At 40.4% G+C, this 23,007-nt stretch overlaps 1 protein-coding gene across 5 annotated transcripts in view; it reads right to left on the minus strand.

Annotated features, from left to right (window-relative positions):
- PDZRN4 (PDZ domain containing ring finger 4) overlaps nt 1–23,007 on the minus strand; it is a 372,746-nt gene that overhangs the window by 343,291 nt on the left and 6,448 nt on the right. For 3 of the 5 annotated variants that reach the window (XM_038387823.2, XM_038387821.2, XM_038387825.2), the window contains exons 2-3: nt 21,188–21,286; nt 11,653–11,760 (exon numbers count right to left, since the gene is read on the minus strand). In XM_038387823.2, coding sequence (XP_038243751.1) covers nt 11,653–11,760; nt 21,188–21,286 — 207 coding nt within the window. The remainder of the gene's footprint in view (nt 1–11,652; nt 11,761–21,187; nt 21,287–23,007) is intronic. The other 2 variants (XM_038387822.2, XM_038387827.2) reach the window with 1 other exon arrangement.

The following is a 23,007-nucleotide window of genomic DNA, read 5'->3' on the forward strand; positions in this document are numbered from 1 at the left end:
AATCAAGCGCAAAGCTGGATTTAAGTTATGCAGGAACCTGAACAAAATGAGCTGTGTGAGGCCCCAGCCACACCTCAAAACCACCTACCACATCTGGCATCAACAGATGGTATTTGATTTGGGTGAGGTTGCTGGTCATTCCGGGAGAATGAAGGGCTGGGACCCCACGTTCAGTTTTCAGGTTTGAGGTACGCTGTACAAACATAATTGCCTGAAATGTTTATTAATGTACCTGTTACAAACATAATTAACCTATTAAGGAGAAGAGAAAATAATTTGAAAGCTAGTGGGAACATGTAGCCATTGGATTGCAACAGAAGCTACTATTCAAACGTACACAGCTGGTGGGCAAGGTTATAGATGTGCGCTGAAAAGGGTTGCTGTCAGCATGGGGGCCCTATGGCCACACACTTGCCACGTGTCTAGGGCTAGCCCTGATCAATCAGAAGTGCAGGGATCCAGCTGCTTGAATTCACATAAGACAGCAAACCTCCTTCATTTCAAGTTTTATGCCCTTTCCTGCAGGCAGCTAGGAGGACTTTAGAAATCAAACTCTTTGAGAGCTGAGCCATGTTAAGATTGAGAGAGTCCACTTAGAAGGAAATGTCCAAATTCTAATCCACGTACATCATATAATACCTGTTCTCTATTCTGCCTTCCTCAGCAGTCTCCTTAAAATCCTCTTATTTGTCACGTAAGACAGATAATATCCAATATGTTTTTCTCCGTGAACATATCATACAGCTGTCAGTAGCCTTGTACTTGGTGATGTTTCATGCTACATTATATCACCTCAAATAATAAACTCATTTTCTTAACAACTATTCACGTTGCAACATGTTAAGTGCAATGATTGGTGCATTTTTCTTATTTTGTCCAGTCTATAAAAGCATTTTAAAGATATTCATGAAGAGAGTAAGAATAGGTGGAGTCATTGGATTCATTCACCTTATTAACATTAGGAACTAGTCAACCACCATAGATGGGCAGAATAAACCTGTGCATAAAGCCTCATCTGAAAGAAGAGAAATTTCTAACACTCCACTCACTCTGTCCCCTGTGCTGCAACAGCAGTGCAATTAGGTTGGGTCTACAGAAAAAGATATGTATTAGAAATATTTTTCATTAAAAACAAAATTACAACTAAGATATCCCTTAACTAAAAATATATATTATTTGTCTTCCTCACTATTTTACCCCGTTTCAGCCAACCAACTTGAGGACAACACAATATGCACCATTCTCACTGAAAAGTGACTGCCTAGATGCCTTCAGCCATTTACAGCCCCATTAGTGAAAGTCCAAGAAGGAGTCTGAAATCTAGGTCTCACAGTAAGACAGTTTATTAGTCACCAATAGAACCAATTCAGAACACTTGATTTTATTTAAAACTGACTTGGACTGCATCTAGAAAAATGCCACTTCTGATCTTTCTAATCGGAGAATGATTTCCTCTAACACTATAGAATTTTCAGTTCTGCAGAATATTGAATTTCGGGGGGGGGAAAGGGTTAAACAAAGGTATCTTTTGCATATTCACTCAATTTCTTTCCACACATCTTAAAAGCATAAGATACATATTCATTCCTGACTATTCCCACTCATGAGTTAGCTGGAGGAGCACTCATTTGTTCAACACATTACAGTATCTCTCAGCAATCTGAAAATTAGGTTATTAATCTTTTAAAGAAACCCAACCCCAGTGAAGTCATGAATAATGACTATTCTTTTTGAGCATTTCTGCATTGGTAGACACTAATGGCTTTCTTCGCTCAGCCTCAGATTACAGAGAACAGTGATTAGCTACTCCTTACAAATGTAATTAACTGATTAAGAAAAAGGGCAGAGAAGATCAAAGCTCTTGGGGCATACAACCTTTGGATTGCAATAGCAGCTACAATTCAACGGGTTAAGAAGATAAAACACTGCATTCACAAAACATGTCAGCCGTCTCTCCTCTCATTGTGAAGCTGACTCAACCCACAATAAAGAACAACCTTTTACAAAAGGTTGAAGAAGGTTCTATTCATTTTACTTTGTGAAAACACTAAAAAACTGCTAGAAATACAGCAGCATGTATTCAGTGAGGCACAGCCTTCTCAAACTTCCTTAAGAACTTCTAAGCAACAAGCTTAGTGTACTATTCTCTTTAGCCTCATCAGAGTCACTCACAGCTGGGTCTACTGTTAATTATTCCAGCCAGTTCTCATCATGTGAGCTTCAAAGAGCAAGCCCTTTCCAGTCAGTGCTGCAAAGCTCTTGAAGCTTTTAACTTTGTCTATTCTCCAATCATTTAGAAGGTTTAAGGAACACAGTCTGAAAATGCCTTTCATACTCTCGATCTTTTTGTAACTAACCATGTCTTTTGTTTCAGCTCCAGATTGAATATTGGGCCCAGGATATGTAAAAGATGGACTAAAGGTCCATGATGAAGACCATGGTTGACAACTTCACTCCTCTGATATAATGGAACTTTCTACAATAAAAAGTAAACTTCATCTGTAAAAGAGATGGACCTTTCTCAAGGACTGGTTGAGACTATGACATGAAATCTCCCAAGAATTAAGAACCATCACAAACCTAACCACTCAAGTGCAAGGTTAATTCCTTTGAGCTTGTCTTCTCTAACAAAGTCATAGCAACATGTGTGTATGTAATTTTAAAAAATTCCAAAACAAAACACTCTGCTGCAGATCCACTTCTCCCCCTGGGGAGGGGATGAGAGAAAAAATGAGACACATTAGTAATGCTGCTCAATGTGCTCCTGAACGCTACTCAGATACTAGCGTGATGAGCAGGGTATAAGAAACTGCACAGAATAGAGTTTACTGCAAACATGCCTTCCATGTAAACTGCCTATTACCGTTATTGATCAAATTCTGGAAATCCAAGAGTTAGCATTTTATTCCTTTAGAAACTTAATGGTAAATTTTAAAAAAATAGACTGAGAAAAAAGGGAGAAGGAATGAACATACAGCAAGCACAAACTGAAACACAGCATTCAGAGAAATTCTGAGTTTCAATTTGCAGAGTTTCTGACACATCCCACTGGGGAATGGATTAGTGTCATTGTGAAAGGGCCAGGGTGTAGCCTGTCCTTCATGCAAAATCTGAGGATCTGTGATGAATGGCAACACCACCAGCTATGGATCTTGGAAGATCCATAAAGGGGTTTACCGCTGATTTACCATGATCCGCTCTGCCTGAGAGCACAGCCAGCTTGGTGGTGGTGCTATCCATCCACTCAAATTTACATCAACCTCTCCTCAAATTCATATGCCTGAGATGGGTAAAATATGCAGAGCAGAAGTTAATGCTTCTGTGAGCAGCAGGAAATCCCACTGAATTTTTTACTGAATTTACCAAACTATTTAAGGAACACTGTCTGAAAATGCCTTTCGTCTTTTCAATGCAAATCCAAAGAATCCCAAATACATACTGTTTGTACAGAGGGCTTCTGTAGGCTCAGAGGAATAAATATGTTGCATATTCACCACACTCCTTCCCTTTCACTACCACCTTCCTTGTGCTTTTGTCCCCAGATAGTTTTGCAAAATTTGGTTGAAACTATTTAAGATCCCAAACTGAACATATGTATGGACTTAAATATTATAAACAAAAATATTTCTAAACAAATTCAAATATCTGAAAATGTGATTCCCCCCTTATCTATCTGCCATTACCTAAGGGTTTGGTGTATCTCCTTCAATAGAGGAGCACATCACTAATACTAAAGTAGCACAAGGAATGACATGAACGCAATTCTCTCCCCGTGCTACAGTTAGCAATGTCATTATCTGTTGTGAGACACAGACTAAACATTGAGCCCCAAATCCTGCCCAGTACTTAAACACATGCTTAACCTGATGCATGAGAGTAGTCCCAGAGTTGTGAAATCAGCTACACAACTCATGCTTAAACATAAGCATGAGCTTAAGCAATTTGCAGAATTTAGGCCCAAATTCAGTTCTTAGCAGGTAAAAACCCTTTCAGTTACCTTTAAAATACACAAAGGAAAAAGGCTGTTGTAAGTCAAGACACTTTATAATTCTTTGAGAACCTACAATATTACAAAGTGTCAAAACAGTATTTAATGTTTGCAAACTTAAGTCTCCATGGAACAGTCTAAGGGATCTTACCTAGAATTACCAATTGCATACAGATAAATTTATTATACAATGTTATTCCATTAACATAGAAAAAAATCTCCACTACCTAGCTACTATATTTTTAGTCTTTGCTTGAAAGCAAAATATACTGGGCCAAATTCTGCCCCTGCATACACCTATTCACCTCCAATGAGGACAGAGTATGGTCCAGTATCATTATATTATCTGAATTAAGGTTTGCAAGTCCAATCTTCTGTATGGACTACTGAAGCATTTTTTGCCAAAACATCTACTGTAGTTTTAGATGACATGAACAAAACCTACTTGGTCTTATAAAACAATCTGATATATACCATACCTTAACCATGTGATGTGTCCATTAAGGAAGCTTTCCTCTGCTACTACCCATTGTCTATTGGTCCATCATGAACTTGGATTCAGAGCGATTCCAAATTGCTCTGATCCCAGCAAGACTGTTTTTAAACTCACTACTTCTACAGATGTAATCTAACAGTGGATATCCTAAGCTACACAAATATGATAAGTATCAGAGATTTTGCTTCGGCAACATAGTGAATGTAATGACAGAAACACGAAGAAGGTAAAACATCACAGGGCTGACGCAGAGCTCAGTCAGCAGTCTAGCAATAGTTTAAAAGTTTCTGGTTAGACACTTTACAGATGCAGGTTTCTTCTGCTAATATAGCAGTACTCAACTGCATGCGGCCCAGTTAGCACACAGCTGTGGCCCAGCTGTGTGCTAAAAGGCTGCTGGGCCCCTGGAGTCAAGGGGCAGGCTGCCCCACCACCAAGTGCAGTGGGTACAGAGCCCTGGCTGCCCTGCCACCCTGCCTGGTGTGGCAGGGTCTGGAGTCCCAGCCCTCCCATGCCCGGGGCCCTGGCTGCCCGTCCCACATGACGGAGTACGGGGTCGGGGCTGCTGGGCCGCCCACCCCCAGGCAGTGGGGTCTGGACTCAGGGCTGCCCTGCCTTGTTGCCCAGCCCCACGCTGCAAGGTCTAGGCTCAGGGCTGCCCAGCAGGGTCCAGGCTTGGGGATGCCACGTGGCACAGTCAGGGGGATAAGGGCTGCCACGTGGTGGGAGTAGGAGGGTAGGGGCTGTCCTGCAGCCCCATGCCTGGGGTATGCTCCTGGCCCCACTCTGTGGAGAGATCTGTGGGCAGACCGGGGCATTGGGCATACGGGTCTGTAGGAGGGTTTGAGAGAGGCATTATGATTCTCAAACTGCGGCCCAGGTAACACATTGTGGGTAGGGTTAGCAACTTCTTAATCACATAAAACCAAACACCCTTGCCCTGCCCGTCCCTTCCCCAAAGCCCCGCCCCTGCCCTGCTCCTTCTCTAAGGCCCCGCCCCCCACTCACTCCATCCTCCCTTCCTCAGTTGCTCACTGTTTCCTACCCTCACTCACTTCCACTGGGCCAGAGCAGGGGATTGCGGTATGGAAGAGGGTGAGGGCTCTGGATTGGGTCCACAGGCTCTGGATTGGGGCCATAAATGAGGGGTTCAGGGTGCAGGAGGGGGCTATGGGCTAGGGCAGAGGGTTGATGTGTGGGAGGGATTGCAGAGTCCAGGCTCGAGGAGGGCATGTGGGTGTGGGAGGGGTCAGGGCTGGGGCAGTGGGTTGGGGTGCGGGCTCTGGGAGGGAGTTAGGGTTCATGAGGGGATTCCAACCTGGGGCCAAGGGTTGGAGTGCAGGCTCCAGCTGGGCGGCGCTTACCTCAGGCAGCTCCTGGTTGGCAGCGCAGCGGGGCTAAGGCAGGCTCCCTGCCTGCCCTGGTTCCACGCAGCTCTCGGAAGCAGCGGCCATGTCCGATTGGCCCCTAAGCGCAGGGGCAACCAGGCAGCTCCATGCCCGCACGCCCAACCCCCGCATCTCCCATTGGCTGCGGGGAGCCAATGGGAGCTGCAAAGGCGGCGCTCAGGGCGGGCGCAGCACGTGGAGCTCACCTCATCACCCCTGCGCCTAGGAGCTGGGCATGCCAGCCACTTCTGGGAGCCACGGGGAACCAGAGAGCCTGCCTTAGCCCCGCTGGACTGCCAACCAGACTTTTAATGGCCCGGTCAGTGGTGCTGACCAGAGCCACCAGGGTCCCTTTACAACCAGAACTTCCGATCGAAAACTGGAAGCCTGGCAACTCTAATTGTGGGCCGCTAACGACAAATAGGTTGAGAACCACTGTGCTAGTAAAAGCCTTAAAACTTTACTGAAACTGGCTTTGTGGACATGTGCTAGAAATTCATCAGGCATGCACTCTTTAAAAAGTGAAAGCAACAAAGAGGGAAATAGAAAAAAGAGATATAACCTAATTTACAAGCTCTACCTTGGAAATATGTTCTATGCATAACATTGCAGTGAAGAGATAAATTTAGGTTATTTAATTTTGATAACTTGATGGCATTATGCAGGATAATTTGAGTTCTACCAAGTACAACAGGGCTTGAAAAATTCAATCACAATTTTTGGATGAATGTAAGGACCAAAGAAGAGGAGAATATAATTTTTTGTAGATTTTAATCTATCCTTCTTCCACTTATCCCATCATTGTGCAAACATCTGCTAGCTTCGTCTGTCCCAGCAGGTACTAGGGTCCACCTGCTTACCATCTTCTTTGATGAAATCCATCTATCACTTCCTTGGCTTTGCTCAGGTCTCTTTCCTACGACATTCCCCCACCACGCTATCTTCACCAGGTTCCCCCGTTCATTCATCCTTTGTGTGTGTCCAAACCAGCAAAGTTGCACATCCTGAACTTTGTCATCCATATCAAGGACTTTGACTTCCATCCGAATACTTTCATTTTGAAGTCTGTCTCTTCATGTAACTCCTCTTATAGCACTAAGACATCTCATCTCACATACCTGCAGGGTCAAACCTATTGGTCTTTTTTATCACCCATGCTTCTACACCAGAGAGCATTGCATGCCATTCAGAAAAAAGAACAGGCCTTATGGTTGTAAATAAAACCTTCTAAATATGAACTGACTGTAAACTGAGGCAATGATGTCTTCCTCAGTCTTCAGAGAGCCAGTTCTAGCGTCCATAGCTTTAACAAAAGCAGCTGGGTAAAATAAACAAAATAGGTCAGCAGTCAAACTGCCCATCTGAACCCTGTGAGCAGCAATGAAACTGTCTAGAATCATGTCATTTTCATATCATGGTTTTAGAACAGAAGTGGGCAAACTATGGCGCGCAGGCCACATCCAGCCCGTGGGACAGTCCCGCCTGGCCCTTGAGCTCCCAGCTAGGGAGGCTAGCCCCAGCCTCTCCCCCCGTTGCTCCCTCTCCCCTGCAGCCTCAGCTCGCCGTGCCACCAGCACTCTGGGCAGCTGGCGGCGTGGCTGGCTCCAGCCAGGCAATGTGGCCCAGGGGAGGATTTGCTAGTGAACACAGGGTGCCCTGGCACGGGGCCCCCCAACAACAGGGGGCCCCAGGGCCTGGCACTCGGGCAGCTCAGCACCGGAACACCCCCCTCACGGGGTGGAGAGGGAGACTGCACTGCGGGGGCAGGGGAGAGCAGGGAGGGAGGCTCTTCTGCAGCCTCAGGGGAGCAGGCGGGAGGTGCGGGTGGCGGAGCGCAGTAAATGCGGGCGGAGGACTCAGGAGGAGCACCGGACGGCCGCGCAGCCCGCCAGAGAGAAGTGGCGCTTTGAACAGGAAACAGCCACTTCTCTCCAGTGGAGCAGCTGTCCTTGCTCCTCCTGAGTTCTCCGCCCATGTTCGAAGGACCGCATTCCAAAAGGGCTTTAGGGGACAAGGAGCGGGGGGGTTGAATGTCCCGGGGGGCTCTCATGGGCTGGGGGTGTGGATAGGGGTCGGGGTAGTCAGGGGGCAGGGAGGGTTGGATGGGGGTGGGGTCCCAGGGGGGCGGTTAGGGTCGGGAGGTCCTGAGAGGGGGAGGTCCCAGGAGGGGGCGGTCAGGGGACAAGGAGAAGGGAGGGTTGGATGGGTCGGGGATTCTGAAGGGGGCAGTCAGGGGGCAGGGGCCAGGCTGTTTGGTGAGGCACAGCCTTCCCTACCCGGCCCTCCATACAATTTCGGAACCCCGATGTGGTCCTCACGCCAAAAAGTTTGCCCACCCCTGTTTTAGAAGGCTATTAGCATCAGCAAAGGCAAGCACTGGAAACTGACATGCAAGGCCTTGAAGTCTACTACCCCTCCACAAAGGAGTAACAGTATTGTGGCAAAAATTGGCGCACTATGACCCTTTCATGTATGGCACTGGGCCTTCACTATTCAGACTGTTGGCACTCAACTTTTCCTGGTGGGATCCCTTTTCATACTTACCTAGGGCGAGTATGTTAGGAGATGTCTACCCTTACCAGGGATCGATGCTGCAGCGATCAATGCACCGCAGGTTGATTTAGCAGATCTAGTGAAAACCCTCTAAATCAATGGGAGATTGCACTCCCATTGACTCCTGTACTCCACTGGAACAAGAAGAGTAAGGGAAGTCAACAGGAGAGTGTCTCCCATCAATGCAGCGCAGTGTAGACACCGGGGTAAGTTGACCTAGCTACATCGACTCCAGCTATGCTATTCACATAGCTGGAGTTGCATAACTTAGGTCAACTTACCCCCCGTAGTGTAGATAAGGCTTTAGTCTGCTAACTAGTGCAAGTTCTGAAGTATAAGAAAAGCTAAATGACATTTAAGTCCATATAACCCCAATATTTGAGACAATAAAATGTAGACTGCAGTATCCACATGCTGAGTATGCGAGTTTCTCTATCCAGAGCTGAACTCGAGTTCTTTGTATGACCTGTTTCTTCCACTTACATAGAATATCTTCACAGAAAAATGAAATCTCATATTTTAGCATCCTGTAAAGTAAGACTAATTGATTTGCAAACTTTCTGGTAGTTGTGCGAGGTTGTGAAGAATGGGTAGTGAAGAGTAGTGACAATTAAGTCTGCTAGACTTAATTCACAATTCAGCTGCCAGTGTCACATTACTGTGAAATCCATTCATTGCACTAAGTTAAGGCTTGGAGCAGTCATCTGAAGTTTGCACAAACTCACCCTTGTCAACCATTTGCAGTTAACGTTTGTTAAATGTCTGATAAAGCACTAAAACTAATTGCCTTCTTTATTTAGAAACAGGGCTTGAGAACAGACTGTTATGCCTATGCTGATTTTCTTCCAATTTAATGGGATAGTTCTGTCCATTATCCCATTAGCTACACGCTGCTAAAAGACTATAATGGGCACCACAAAGCCAAACAAACAATTAATTGAAATCATTACAAATTCCCAAAACAACATCAATTATTTCTGCACTTGATTGCTGCAAAATGATCTCCTTTAAACACACACATATATCACACATTTGGTCTGATCTCTGAACGGCTGCAGAATAACCAAAAATAAGGAGATCTGGTTCCGGTTTTCTCCTCAGCAAAATTGTCTCTCATTCTGAATATTTGCCAACATTCCTGATAACAAATACACAGTCTGACTCATTTCCTCACAGTGAAAACATTCATGTTGATCCTTTAAACAAGACAGCAGTAGTACAGACTTCCAGAGCATTCTGGTGTGAGAAGATATTGATATTCATGTATTGCCAAGGTAAATTTCAGCCTTTTCACTCCAGATGTTTATACTGGCAAAGTCATAGCATTTCAGAGGTAGTTACTAATTCAGATTTTACTTAGAAAGGCTGAAGTTGATTTTTTTCTCCTCATTTTGATTAAATGCTGCAGCACTAATGTTTTTAATAAAATGTTTAGCTGTTCTGTAGTTCCTCCCTAGATTTTCTTGAAATCCTTCCCAAACAACAAAAAAGCCATAATAAAAACTAAGAAGCTATAGAGTATCACAGTAAAAGATGGGCTAGCACATGGTGTCAAAAGATCAACCTGCAGCCATGTAGCATAAAATTATTAAACAGCAGAGCAGGAGTTAATTTTCTATTTAATAATTTTTATGTAGGACATTTTCATATGGAACTTAAGCTCTCCTGACACTTTAAATACCAGCATTCATATTCCTTATATAGCTCAAATTCTCTAAAATGTAACTTCAGACAGAAAGGGAAGAGCTCTTATAGCTTAATTAATTTTTGTTTGTGCACCCTTTCCTCCATGTAAAAAAAGTTTCACCTTTTTCATTAAAAACAAAAATACTTTGAAAAAATAGTGAAATGAAGAATAAAAGTTTGAGTAAATGTATCAAACCTTATGGCAGCACAGTCTTTATCAAACAATACATGAAGTGTGCTACGATAAGATCAGAGGAAAATAAATTTGTTTTCCGAGCTATAATGCTGCTGCTAGAAAATTCTGATACAAGAGCTCTGTGTAGATAAAGGGCACATTGCAAGTTCAGCAAAATTACAGCCAACTCTGTTCCCTGCTAAACAAGTGTATATATAGTTCAGCCAGTGGAAGCACATGTGCTCGCTCCCTTTTTCCAAAACAAAAACAAACGAAAAAAATCCTGTTTGGCAAAATGCTCTAGGCTCCCTACAATGAAAGCAATGCCAGTATTCAAACAGCACTAAAACACTTCAGGTGTCAACTCCTTAATAAGGAAATGGTGCCAGATGCTAGCTACCCTTCATAACAATTTATTGATCTATTTGTTTTATTTGTCTTGTTTTGGAATGCTGTTCAATTCTCAAGTTAAAACAATGCTTCTGCACCATCACTGAAACCAAGGTCAAAGTGTGGCACCAGCAGCAAACATACTATAGTTACAGTTAAGTGTGGTGATTAAAGGGCACAGCTGTACTACAGCTGTGACCTAAAATTCCACTGTCATGACACAGCAAGGAACTCATTTCACTAAGTAAGCAAAATAACTTTTTCCACTCATATTGCTGCATCTTTTAATGTTAACCATGTTTACAAATCATAGACGAGGTAGACAAAAACAAAACATTTTCTTAAGAGTTTAGGTAGAGTTTTTTTGTTTTAGTTTTTAAGTCAAACTCTTTTCAATTCTGTTTAGTAAAAGAAAATAATTATATGGGAACAGACTTTAATATGGCTGTAATTGAATATTACGTGATTGGAAAATAATTGTATTGGTATAGGTAAACAACATGCATTCAACTAACTGATCAAAAAGAAGAGCAGCTTCCCTAACTGTTCAAAGAGTCCCAGAACATCATTTATCAATACAGCTTCTTTGAAGCATTTCAGGTGCACAACAGCTACATCACTTGTTCAGGACAAAAACAATTTCACATAAAAATGATGAATTTATGGAGAACCATTTGACCCTCCTCTTCAGCCATCATAAAGAAAAACAGAATACCACTCCTGGTTTCCTGGTCAGTTTCTACAGCTTTAAATTGAAAAAGTAAACAATCCTTATACCAACACTTTTATATACTCAACTGTTCAAGAAATCCATGATGTAAATACACATCTGATAAACATTTGATCACTTCAGTTTACAAGAATTCTGCTAGCACACACTACTGAAGGAAAATTACAACATATTCATTGTTAAAATATCAAATCAACGGTCAGTAAGTCTGCCAGTATTACATCAATGTGTTGTTCTCACTCTTACCTCAATTATCTTGTCATGAATTTGCAGGCCTTCTGTCTTGTCAGCAGGTCCATCTTCCAAGATTTTTGACACATAAATTCCTTCAGGTGAAGAATCCTCCTGATTGTTCTGTACCGGGCAATATTGAAGTTGAAAAATAAAAGACAGCCATATTAGTACAAGAAAAGAGACAGTGCTATATTCAGCAATGCAAAATGCAAATCCATCCGAAAAATTGAGCTCTCTTTTTTTAATCTAGGGATTTAGCTACTTGGGATTTTTAACTTAAGAGACAATAGGTGTTAATCAAAATGACAGCATTAATAAACGATTCCAGCATTTTTGACAAATTAATCTATTAGGTTAGTTTAGTCTACAGAAAACACAAGGTGCAATAGTAATCAGATCCTAGATAAAATATTTAAAGTGAATCTCACACTTCTAGCAGATGTGACTAATGTATATAAAGAAGATCACGTATTAAAGAAAAAAGGAGGAAGCACAGGTGTTTGTCTCAGGAAGAAAAGTCATTCTTTAAACACTGCTGTTTGTATATATTTTTTCCTTAGAAAATAAAGCAGCACTATTTAGTGACATATAGTAGTGACGGGATTCTACTGAAGTTGGTTAACCTCATAAATCCTATTTACATGGGAGACTGAGAACTCGCTCAACTGTGAAATCTATAAAGATATGATAAGGAGAACCTTTTTCAAGTTGATCTTTACACATGTCCAAGTGAAACTCACTTAAGTTCAAATTTACAGCTAAGAAGTTATTTACCACATTTGGAATAATACAATAGACAGCTCTGATCACATTAAAGTTATTTTTTTAAACATATGGTGTAGTGCCAGTCCAACTCTGCATGCCAAACTTCCAACATTTGACTTAAAATAAGTTTTAATAAATTACTGATTTATATAATGAAGTTAAAGAGGCACAGTCAATTTAGAAATCACTTTTCTATTTGAGCTTATTTATTTAATAGGGCTGTCAATTAATCTCAGTTAACTCACGCAATTAACTCAAAAAAATTAATTGCGATTAATCACAGTTTTAATCACTGTTAAACAATAGAATACCAATTGAAATTTATTAAAGGTATTTTGAATGTTTTTCTACATTTGCATATATACTGTATTCTGTGTTGTAATTGAAATCAAAGTGTACATTATTTTTATTACAAATATTTGCACTGTAAAAATGATAAACAAAAGAAAGAGTATTTTTCAATTCACCTCATACCAGTACTGTAGTGCAATCTCTTTGTCATGAAAGTGCAACTTACAAATGTAGATTGTTTTTTGTTACATAATTGCACTCAAAAACAAAACAATGCAAGACTTCAGAGCCTACAAGTCCACTCAGTCCTACTTCTTGTTCAGCCAATCACAAAGACAAACAAGTTTGTTTACATTTACCGGAGATAATGCTGCCCTCTTCTTATTTACAAGGTCACCAGAAAGTGAGAATAGGCATTTGCATGGCACTTTTGTAGCCGACAATGCAAGGTATTTATGTGTCAGCTATGCTAAACATTCATATGCTCCTTCATGCTTCAGCCACCATTCCAGAGGACATGCTTCCATGCTGATGATTCGTGTTAAAAAAATGCATTAATTAAATTTGTGACTGAACTCCTTGGGGGAGAATTTTGTCCCCTGCTCTGTTTTACCCACATTATGCCATATATTTCATGTTATAGCAGTCTCGGATGATGACCCAGCACATGTTGTTTGTTTTAAGAAAACTTTCACCGCAGATTTGACAAAACACAAAGAAGATACCAATGTGAGATTTCTAAAAATAGCTTCAGCACTCGACCCAAGGATTAAGAATCTGGAGTGCCTTCCAAAATCTGAGAGGGATGAGGTGTGGAGCATGCTTTCAGAAGTCTTAAAAGAGCAAAACTCTTATGCAGAAACTACAGAATCCGAACCACCAAAAAAGAAAATCAACCTTCTGCTGGTGGAATCTGACTCACATAATGAAAATGAACATATGTCGGTCCGCACTACTTTGGATTGTTATCGAGCAGAATCAGAATCAGTATGGAAGCATGTCCTCTGGAATGGTGATTGAAGCATGAAGGGACATACAGTAACTCCTCGCTTAATGTTGTAGTTATGTTCCTGAAAAATGCTACTTTAAGCGAAACGACGTTAAGCGAATCCAATTTCCCCATAAGAATTAATGTAAATGGGGAAGGGGGGGCAGTTAGGTTCCAGGAAAAAAAAATGGCCAGACAAAAGTGTATTTTATATATATATATATATATATATATATATATATATATATATATATATATATATATATATATATATACACACACACACACACACACACACACACACACACACACACACACACTATAAGTTTTAAACAAACAATTTAATACTGCACACAGCAATGATGATTGTGAAGCTTGGTTGAGGTGGTGAAGTCTGAGAGTGAAAGAGGGTGGGATATTTCCTAGGGAATGCCTTACTGCTAAATGATGAACTAGCACTGGGCTGAGCCATCAAGGTTGTTAATGTAGCCTCTAGAAGCAGCACAAATGGAGGGAGGGGAGACAGCATGGCAGAGAGAGAAAGAGACACACACCCTGTATGTGAGAGAGACATGTGTATTGGCCCTTTAAGTACGCTGACGCCACTCTAAATACACTGCCTTTTTAAATAGATTCGCAAATTGAGCCAGCAGCTGCTGCCAGCAAGCTCCCACCATCCTGAGCCCTGTGGTGGTGTTGTCCCCGTGGAGATAAGGTATAGAAGTGGGGGGCAGGAGCGAGGGGGGACACCTGACATTCGTACCCCTCTTCCCCCCACCTCTGCACAGCAAGCAGGAGGCTCCCGGGAGCAGCTCCAAGGCAGAGGGCAGGAGCAGCACATGGGAGTGGGGGGAGGGACAGCTGAACTGCCTGGCAATTGATAGCCTACTGGGTGGCTGCCGCACAGAGCACTTAGGGAAGCAGGGAGCTGATGGGGGGCTGCCGGGTCCATGCTGCCAAACAATGTTATAAAGGAGCATTGCGCAACTTTAAATGAGCATGTTCCCTAATTGATCAGCAACGTAACAACAAAACTATGTTAACTGGTATGACTTTAAGTGAGGAGTTATTGTATGAATCTTTAGCAAATCTGGCACGTAAATACCTTGCAACGCAGGCTACAACAGTGCCATGAGAATGCCTGTTCTCACTTTCAAGTGACATTGTTAACAAGATGCGGGCAGCATTATCTCCTGCAAATGTAAACAAACTTCTTGTCTGAACGATTGGCTGAACAAGAAATAGAACTGAGTGGACTTGCAGGCTCTAAAATTTTATATTGTTTTAATTTTGAATGCAGTTTTTTTGTACATAATTCTACATTTGTAAGTTCAACTTTCATGATAAAGAGATTACGCTACAGTACTTGTATTAGGTGAACTGAAAAATACTATTTCTTTTGTTTTTTTACAGTGCAAATATTTGTAATCAAAAATAAAAAGTGAGCACTGTACACTTTGTATTCTGTGTTGTAATTGAAAAAATATATTTGAAAATATAGAAAACATCAAAAATATTTAAATAAATGGTATTCTATTATTGTTTAACAGTGAGAATAATCACGCGACTAAAAGAATAATTGTGATAATTTTTTTAATCGTTTGACAGCCGTATTATTTAACGTTACAAACAACAACAAAACTATCTATGTCTGAAAGAGATTATTTTCCCAGTTTGTTTTTTTGTGTACATTTTACAGCACTTTGTATGTTGTCAGTTATGCCCTGACCAATGGGACTATTCATGTATAAGAGTTCGCAGGATTGGGTCCTTTGCGTGGGTGCTTCTCACAGCAAAACCACAATCAAGATTCCACTCCACTGTGCTAGGTGCTGTACAAATATACAGTAACTGTCCTGAAGAGCTTGCCTTCCAACTAGATTTCAAGTTGACAATATTGCTCTAAATTAAGTGCTGGTAAATCAACAACTGCTGTCTACCCCCTCAATTTTTCATGCCTCACATCCTAAAAGAGATCCAAAATTGAACAGGTTCAAAAGTGTTCTAAGTTAAACAAACAGATTTCTACTGAGTGTCCATATCAGATATGAGAAATATAACTTTTCTTAGACTACAACGGATTACATTGTGATACTTTTACTCCTATAAAATTACACCTTACTCAATGAGGGGCCCCATTGACTTTTTATAAAGTAAGGTACTACCTGATGAGAGTAAGGCCATGTCTACACTACCCGCCGGATCGGCGGGTAGTGATCGATCTATTGGGGATCGATTTATCACGTCTAGTGTAGATATGATAAATCGATCCCCGATCACTCTGCCGTCGACTCCGGAACTCCACCACAGCGAGAGGCGGAAGCAGAGTCGATGGAGGAGCAGCCACTGTCGATCCCGTGCCGCAAGGATGTGAAGTAAGTGATTCTAAGTCGATCTAAGATACGTTGACTTCAGCTACGCTATTCTCGTAGCTGAAGTTGCGTATCTTAGATCGATCCCTCCACCCCCCCAACTGTAGACCAGGCCTAAGGGGATTAACCTGGTCCAGCCTAAATAGACAATACAGATACGTGACATACAGCATCCTTTGGCAGTCTTTGCCACCTGGATTCAGCATTCATGGGGTGAGAGTTTGTGCTTGATTTCTAAAGGGAAAGCACAGAACTCGCAGTCCAAGATGGCAGGAGGGGGCTAAAATGGCTTTAAGCTACCTTTATGCCCTCCCAATCCTGGGATGCTCTCAGGCTGGCTGGACACACACACACACACACACACACACACACACACACACACCCTTCCCCCAGGCATAATTTAGCCAGTCCTGGAGTCCTAATTTACCACAGCCTCCTTGGGCTGCCCAAGAGCTGCAGGGCTGCCCAGAAACCCAGTCTCGATACACTCCTGTTGTCCCCAGTATATCCCTATGGCGGCTTGTGATGGGGTCCATGGAGGACAGCCTGAGGTTGTCTCCACAGTGCTGGCAACCAAAGAATTCTCCCACCACCAGAACCAGAAGCCTTCAGTCTGAAAAGTCCAGAGCAGGACTGAAGATCTCACTTATAGAGTCTTATTAGGATACCATCATCTCCTTTAAAAAAAACATACCACATAGCCCTCTGAAATAACTTCCTTCCTGCTAAGTTAAATCATAACAAGGTTGTTATGGGTTTGGTTTTGTTTTTTCAGGTGAGGGGAGGAAGAAAAAAAAAACAGTGAAAACTTTCAAATGTTTTATGAAACACAACACACAAAATGTAAGTATATTTATCCCTCAGACACAGAAAGGCACGTTATCCAAAAAGAAAAGCTTGCAATTCTGAAAGTAGAACATAATTTTGTCCTCAAAAATCTGTTGCTTGCAGGACCAATCAGCTGTTTCACTTCATTAACCAAGTTTCATGCAATGCACATTTTCCTTGAATAACCTGAAAAAACCAATTTCCTGCACTTTAAGATGAGCACAGATTCTTTCTATCTGGTTACTCAACAATTCTTGACACAATGTTTACATTTTTATATTAGATAATTGTATTAGTTCAGTGTTTCCCAACCTTTTCCAGTCTAAGGTACACTTACTTCAATAAAAGATTTCTGTGGTGCACCACAGCCCCACGCAAAAATCATTATAACAAAACTTACTTTTCATTGGAAATTTGAGCTAGCCTTGATATGCAGAATCACTTAATCCTTGCAGGAAATGTTGACAATGCAACTTGGAGCTCTTGCTCCACTGGTCTCATATGCTCTTTGCTTGTTTTTTTATGTAATTCAGGCTTGAAAAAACTGAACTTGCACAGGTACGCTGCTAAAAATGGCAACAAAATGGAGATTACAATGTATTTGTCTGCCAATGTCAACCACAAAATTTAATTTTAAGAGTGGTCCATCCTTAATTCATCAAGTTGCTCTTGAGTCATTATTGTAAGATTCTTAGCACTTTCCATTGCAGAGGAAATTCAAGGGTCCCAGACCCAGTTGAAATCTTCTATTTAGGTTGAAGGAAAATATAGGCTGAATTTTTCTTCCAGACTTTTCAAATGCTCAGAAAAGGCATTGACCAAAATACCGCCAGTGGGATCTGACGTGCTTTCCAGGGTGAACATTTCTATTGTGCCTTTTGCTACTTTTTCCACATCAGAGGGCTAACTTAGATCTAAACTCATGCAGTTTATCCATGCAGGAGACAAGATTCTCATTTCTACCTTGCATTTTCTGTTCAGTTCATTGAGGTGGTGGAATATATCAGCCAAGTAGGCAAGTTTTGCACATCATGCCACATCAGCGATTAGGTCCATGTTTGTGGATTCCTCCAAAGCTAATTTTTAACTCCTCTCATACAAACATGAGAGAACTTTTCCATGGAAAAGCCAGTGTATTTCTATGTGAAAAAGTAAATTCTGGTGTTCTGCTCCCATTTCCTCACACGACAATGAGAAAAGGCAACATTTTAAGGACTGTGATTTTATTAAGTTCACTATCTTTACTCCTCCATCTAACACTGAGGAAAGTTTTTCTGGCAGTTTTTTGGCCACAGCAGCTTCACGGTGCAGGAAACAGTTGGTCACCAGCACATCTAGGTTTTGTTCTTTGACCTTGCTTACAAACCTCTTCTCTTTTCCAGTCATGGAGGCAGTTCCTTCTGTGCAAACACTAAGACAATTTTTCCAGTGCAATTCTCCCTCCTCAAGGCAGATCATTGTCACCCTGAAGATTTCCTCTCCGGTTGTGTGACCTGGCAGTTGTCTGCAAAATAAAAAATTTTCTTTTATACTATCGCCATCAACATACCTGACATTAGCCAAGAGTTCATTGTGACTACTGATATCTGTTGAGTCAGCAAGCTGCAATGCAAATCGTCCACTTGATCTGATTTTTCTCAGAGCACAGTCTCAATGTCAGCTGAGATCATCAACATGGCAACTTATCATATTATTTGAAAGGGGTACTTTTGCGATTTCATTGACTGCATTTGCACCTAACATTACTCTCCCCATTTCTTTGCATGCTGATAAAATGAGTGTTTCTGCAACTGCATAATGGCTTTTTCACCTTCGCTACAAGCGAAGTAGCTTGCTTCCAGTGGTTCATCAGAAACTGCTACAGTCTTTCATCATTTGCACTTGTTTTTCAGTTGGATCCTTCAAATGCTCAAAAAAGTATTTTCCCTTGTTGACAAGGGATGGATGTTTGCTTGTAAGGTGTCATTACTTGGCAAGACTGCATGGCTTGAGAGTTTCTCCCCGCACACAAGACACCGTCAAAGAGAGCAAGATGGTTCACCTGTAAACGAAAATCCAAATTGCAAATAACTCTTACTGTAGCATTGGCTCACCACTTCGACTTTTCTTTGTTCATGTTCAGCTTCATGTAGAGGCGTTAGATTCTCTTTTCTTCAAATATTTGTCCATTTTCAAGTATTCAAATCAAAATTCAGCACTGTTACTTAACGGCTGATAAGAAAACACAGCTACCATGTAATACCACGCAAACAGCAAAGCAAGGTCATTTGAGCATAGCATGAGTAATGTCTGTCTCACATGCGTACATCCAAAGAGCAACAGCACAAAATGCAATTGGGTTATGACACAAATTAAAATAAATGAGACATTTTTTTTCTCCACACAAGTGACTTTCCAAAATTCTGTGGCACAGCCGTTTATGCCATGCACACTGGTTGGGAAACGCTGATCTATTTTAATTACTGTAGTCCATTCAATCCCGATTTCCCACTATTTTCTTCAGTGTCAGGCATGTTGGGTCAGTTCTGTCTTACCCTGATATTTGGTAGCCACTAACACTAATCACCTATTTGTAGTATTCACATATACTATAGTTAGAATGAGAGGTGAAAAAACTAAGTTCAACACTGAAGACTGAAAAGCAATATGAAGTAGCCAGCTTTATACATACCCAAGTTATATGATGTCCTGTCCACTTTCTAGAAGTTTCCACCTAACAATTCCACCAACTTCCATCTCTTCTACAACCAATTGCAGTTACTTCTGCACAAACACTACATCCTTCTCCCCAATCAGCAATGACCTCTCCATTACAGACAGTGCTATAACTTCCTTATTTTTTCTTAATAGGCATAATAATTTATTGTTTTCATCACTTCCCTTTGAACTTTCTAGAAAAATATAAGGTTTCATTCTCAGATTGAAACTAGAGCCTCAATATTCTACTATTAAAATATTTTCAATATATGTTACATGCACATGAATATTTCAGTGATCTGGAAGTTCAAAAAATGAAATCCCAAGAAAACCCAGGAAACCAAACAAACGAGTTGCTTTCTTCCTGCAAAAATCCAAGTTCTTCCACAACCCTAAATTGTAGAAGTCACATTGCAATCCAAAATAAAGATTTTACTGACTTCATTTACCAGGATTATGAAAAGGTGTTATACACTGCAATGTAAGTATTATAATATGCATGTCTTCTAGAGTCCTGGACTTTCATCATTTCCCTTAAGAAATCTTACAAGCTCATACTTTGGAACTCTTTATAAAATGCACACGACACCTGCAGATCTGCAGAATTTCACTGCTAGGTCTTGTGGGTAAATATGAAGAATAGGCCCTGTACTTCTTAGGCTTTGGTGCTAATGGGAACAGACTCCTTGGCACCACTAAGTATAGCTTCAGAAAAGAAGGAGAAGACAAGCAAACCAAGCATACAAACTCCCTGCCCCCAATATTTTTTTTGCTAAAAGAGCAGCAGCAGGTTACAGCTTTTCAACTTCAAAAAGAAAAATTCTGATTAGTACGTAGTAATTAACTAAACACTATGAAACATTTTTAATTAACTATCAATTTTTCAGTTTAGCAAGTTTTTTTTTTTTACTATTTAATACATTATTATATACTTGATTCATGCTATTATAAGGACAAAGAAAGAAAACAGGTATTAATATTCTAGGATTTTTTTTAAAAATGTCTTTCCAAATCTAAGCTAGTTATTACTACTAGCAGACTGACTTAAGATACAAGATAGGTGGAAAATTCAATTCAAACTTATAATTATATATATATATATGAATGCATGCACTAGCAAAACAGTTGTTTAAGACTAAGATGCAGGTAGTGCAGCTACAGAATAATATTTTGATCTTTCCCTTTAATGAAAATAATCAAGTATTTTTTCCACAGAATTAGAGGGCCTTGATTCTGCAGCATTTACTCATTTGAATAGTCCCACTGATTTCAACTGGGTAACTTGCATAAGTACAGATGAATTGCATGAATTCAGACTGCAGACAGCTTCCGGGTTTGTTCTAAAAGTATTATGGACCCTATCCTTAGAGTTGAGGGTACTCTACACCTCAGAGGACTGGGTTCTAAAAATAGCAAATCTAATGATTTTAAAAACACAGATCTTAAATCTGCAGGCCAAATTCTGTACCCATTTTCAACTAGTACAGATCCATGGTGTGACTGAAAGTAGAAGCTGGCCCCAGCTATTTGTTTTTATTACTAATAATAGAAACATGATAATAGAAAAGTATCTATGTACTTTTAAAAAAGGAAAAGCTATATTTACTTTGGTGGTTACCTGATTGGGTCGTCCTCCTACAATATTGAATCCCAAAGTATCATTTTCTTTTTGTAGCATGATGGTTAATGGCTTAGGTTCTCCTCCCTAAGAAGAAAGGGGTGAAACACTAATTTTAAAATGTTACATGAAAAGGATTACTTCAAGGGAATGCATCAACGTGCTATAGCTTTTCATTGTGAAAAATGCAAGACAAACAGGCTGAATGGAAACTGATTAAAAATGGTGCTACACACTTATAAATTACACAGGAGTTTACATGATAGAAAAAACAAATACCACTGAATTGTAATAGGTACTTTGAAGAGCACAAGGACTTGATTTTCATAGGTGCTGAGCACACAAAACTTTTAAGTTAGTGGATCGGGCCGTGCTCAGCACCTCTTGAAATAAGGCCCAAATGTTTGTGTACCTTTAAACCAAATCCCTGTATATACTAATTATATAAGATATTAAGCTTATGAGGTGAAATCCTGCCTTAGTGAAGTCAATGGGAGTTTTGTCATTGATTTCAATGGAGCCAGGATTTCACCCACATCTCTGTCTCTTACCATTTCCAGTTCCAAAAGCTAGTTCTATACAGATTCCACAGTAATTCAAGGGGGGAGGAAAAAAAAACTTTTTTCTCTTATTTTTTTCTTCACAGCAAAGTAAATCAAATAAGCTAGAAAACAAAACACACAACAATCCTAGCTGTGATTTTATAAGTTACACAATCAAAAATAGTGACGAAACCAAAGTTAAAAAATAATAAAAATATGAAAAAAGACCTACTTCCTTAGGTAAAAATGGTTAAATAATTTTCTAAACCATACAAAGAAAATAAAAAACATTACCACAGGCCTTTCTTTAGCATAGTAATTTAATTTATTTTGAATTTTCACATATAAGAGTAGTTATATTTCAGGGGACATAATCCCTACAGAAAATTTTTATTCAGCCTGTACCAAGTAAAGTAAGTTTGTGTTTTTTCATTCTCTATACACTGGTAAATTTAAGCATTTTTAAATATTCAAAATATAATAATGACTGTTTAGGCACTCTGATATCCAAACATATTTTTTTATTAAAAACATTAATATTTTTATTAACTGTGGCAGTGAAGTTTTATATTACAGCATAATTTTAAATTAATGAGGAACATTTTTTACTTTATAGATAGTTTTTCTTCGAAATGAGGGTTTCATTCATTTTTCTTGTCTTCTGTAACAGATTTCTCTGAGGCAGTACATACAGCAGCATCTGCTGGTAGTGACAAGAAATGATAGCTATTGAAGCATTACACAAGATGACTGCCTTCATGTCAATGTGCCAACTCCTTTTAAAATGTCCTTTTTAAAATCCAGTTCTCTCTCACCTCCTCCCCACATATGACTATTTTTCTTGTGTACTCTGCACTTCACTGCAATCATTGCTGGCTCTCTTCATTCCACCTCATCATATTTTCCCAGAGGTGAAGCAGATATATGATATAGATATATCTTCTAAAGCCAACACCCCAACCCCATGAATTAGCCACCAGGAGGAAGTTGCAAAAAAAACAAGAAAAAGATTAAGTATTCAAGTTCCTAACACTAAGTATTTTATTTCCAATAAGCCTTGAATTTATCATCTTAATCCTGGACATAAAAATTCTGAGAACTTGAATCAGTGCCCCAACGTGAGTCTCTTTTATAGCAGTTTGAAGTTCAACACATTATACTAGTTCAGAAGCCTGCCAGGCTACGCAAATCTTTTCCTCTTGATTTTGCTTCCAAAGAGTCAATAAAGATTTTGGAAGAAAAGTCTCTTGAGTGGCGCTTAAATTC

Source organism: Dermochelys coriacea, chromosome 1, assembly GCF_009764565.3.
Source record: "Dermochelys coriacea isolate rDerCor1 chromosome 1, rDerCor1.pri.v4, whole genome shotgun sequence".
NCBI classification, from domain to species: Eukaryota; Metazoa; Chordata; order Testudines; family Dermochelyidae; genus Dermochelys; species Dermochelys coriacea.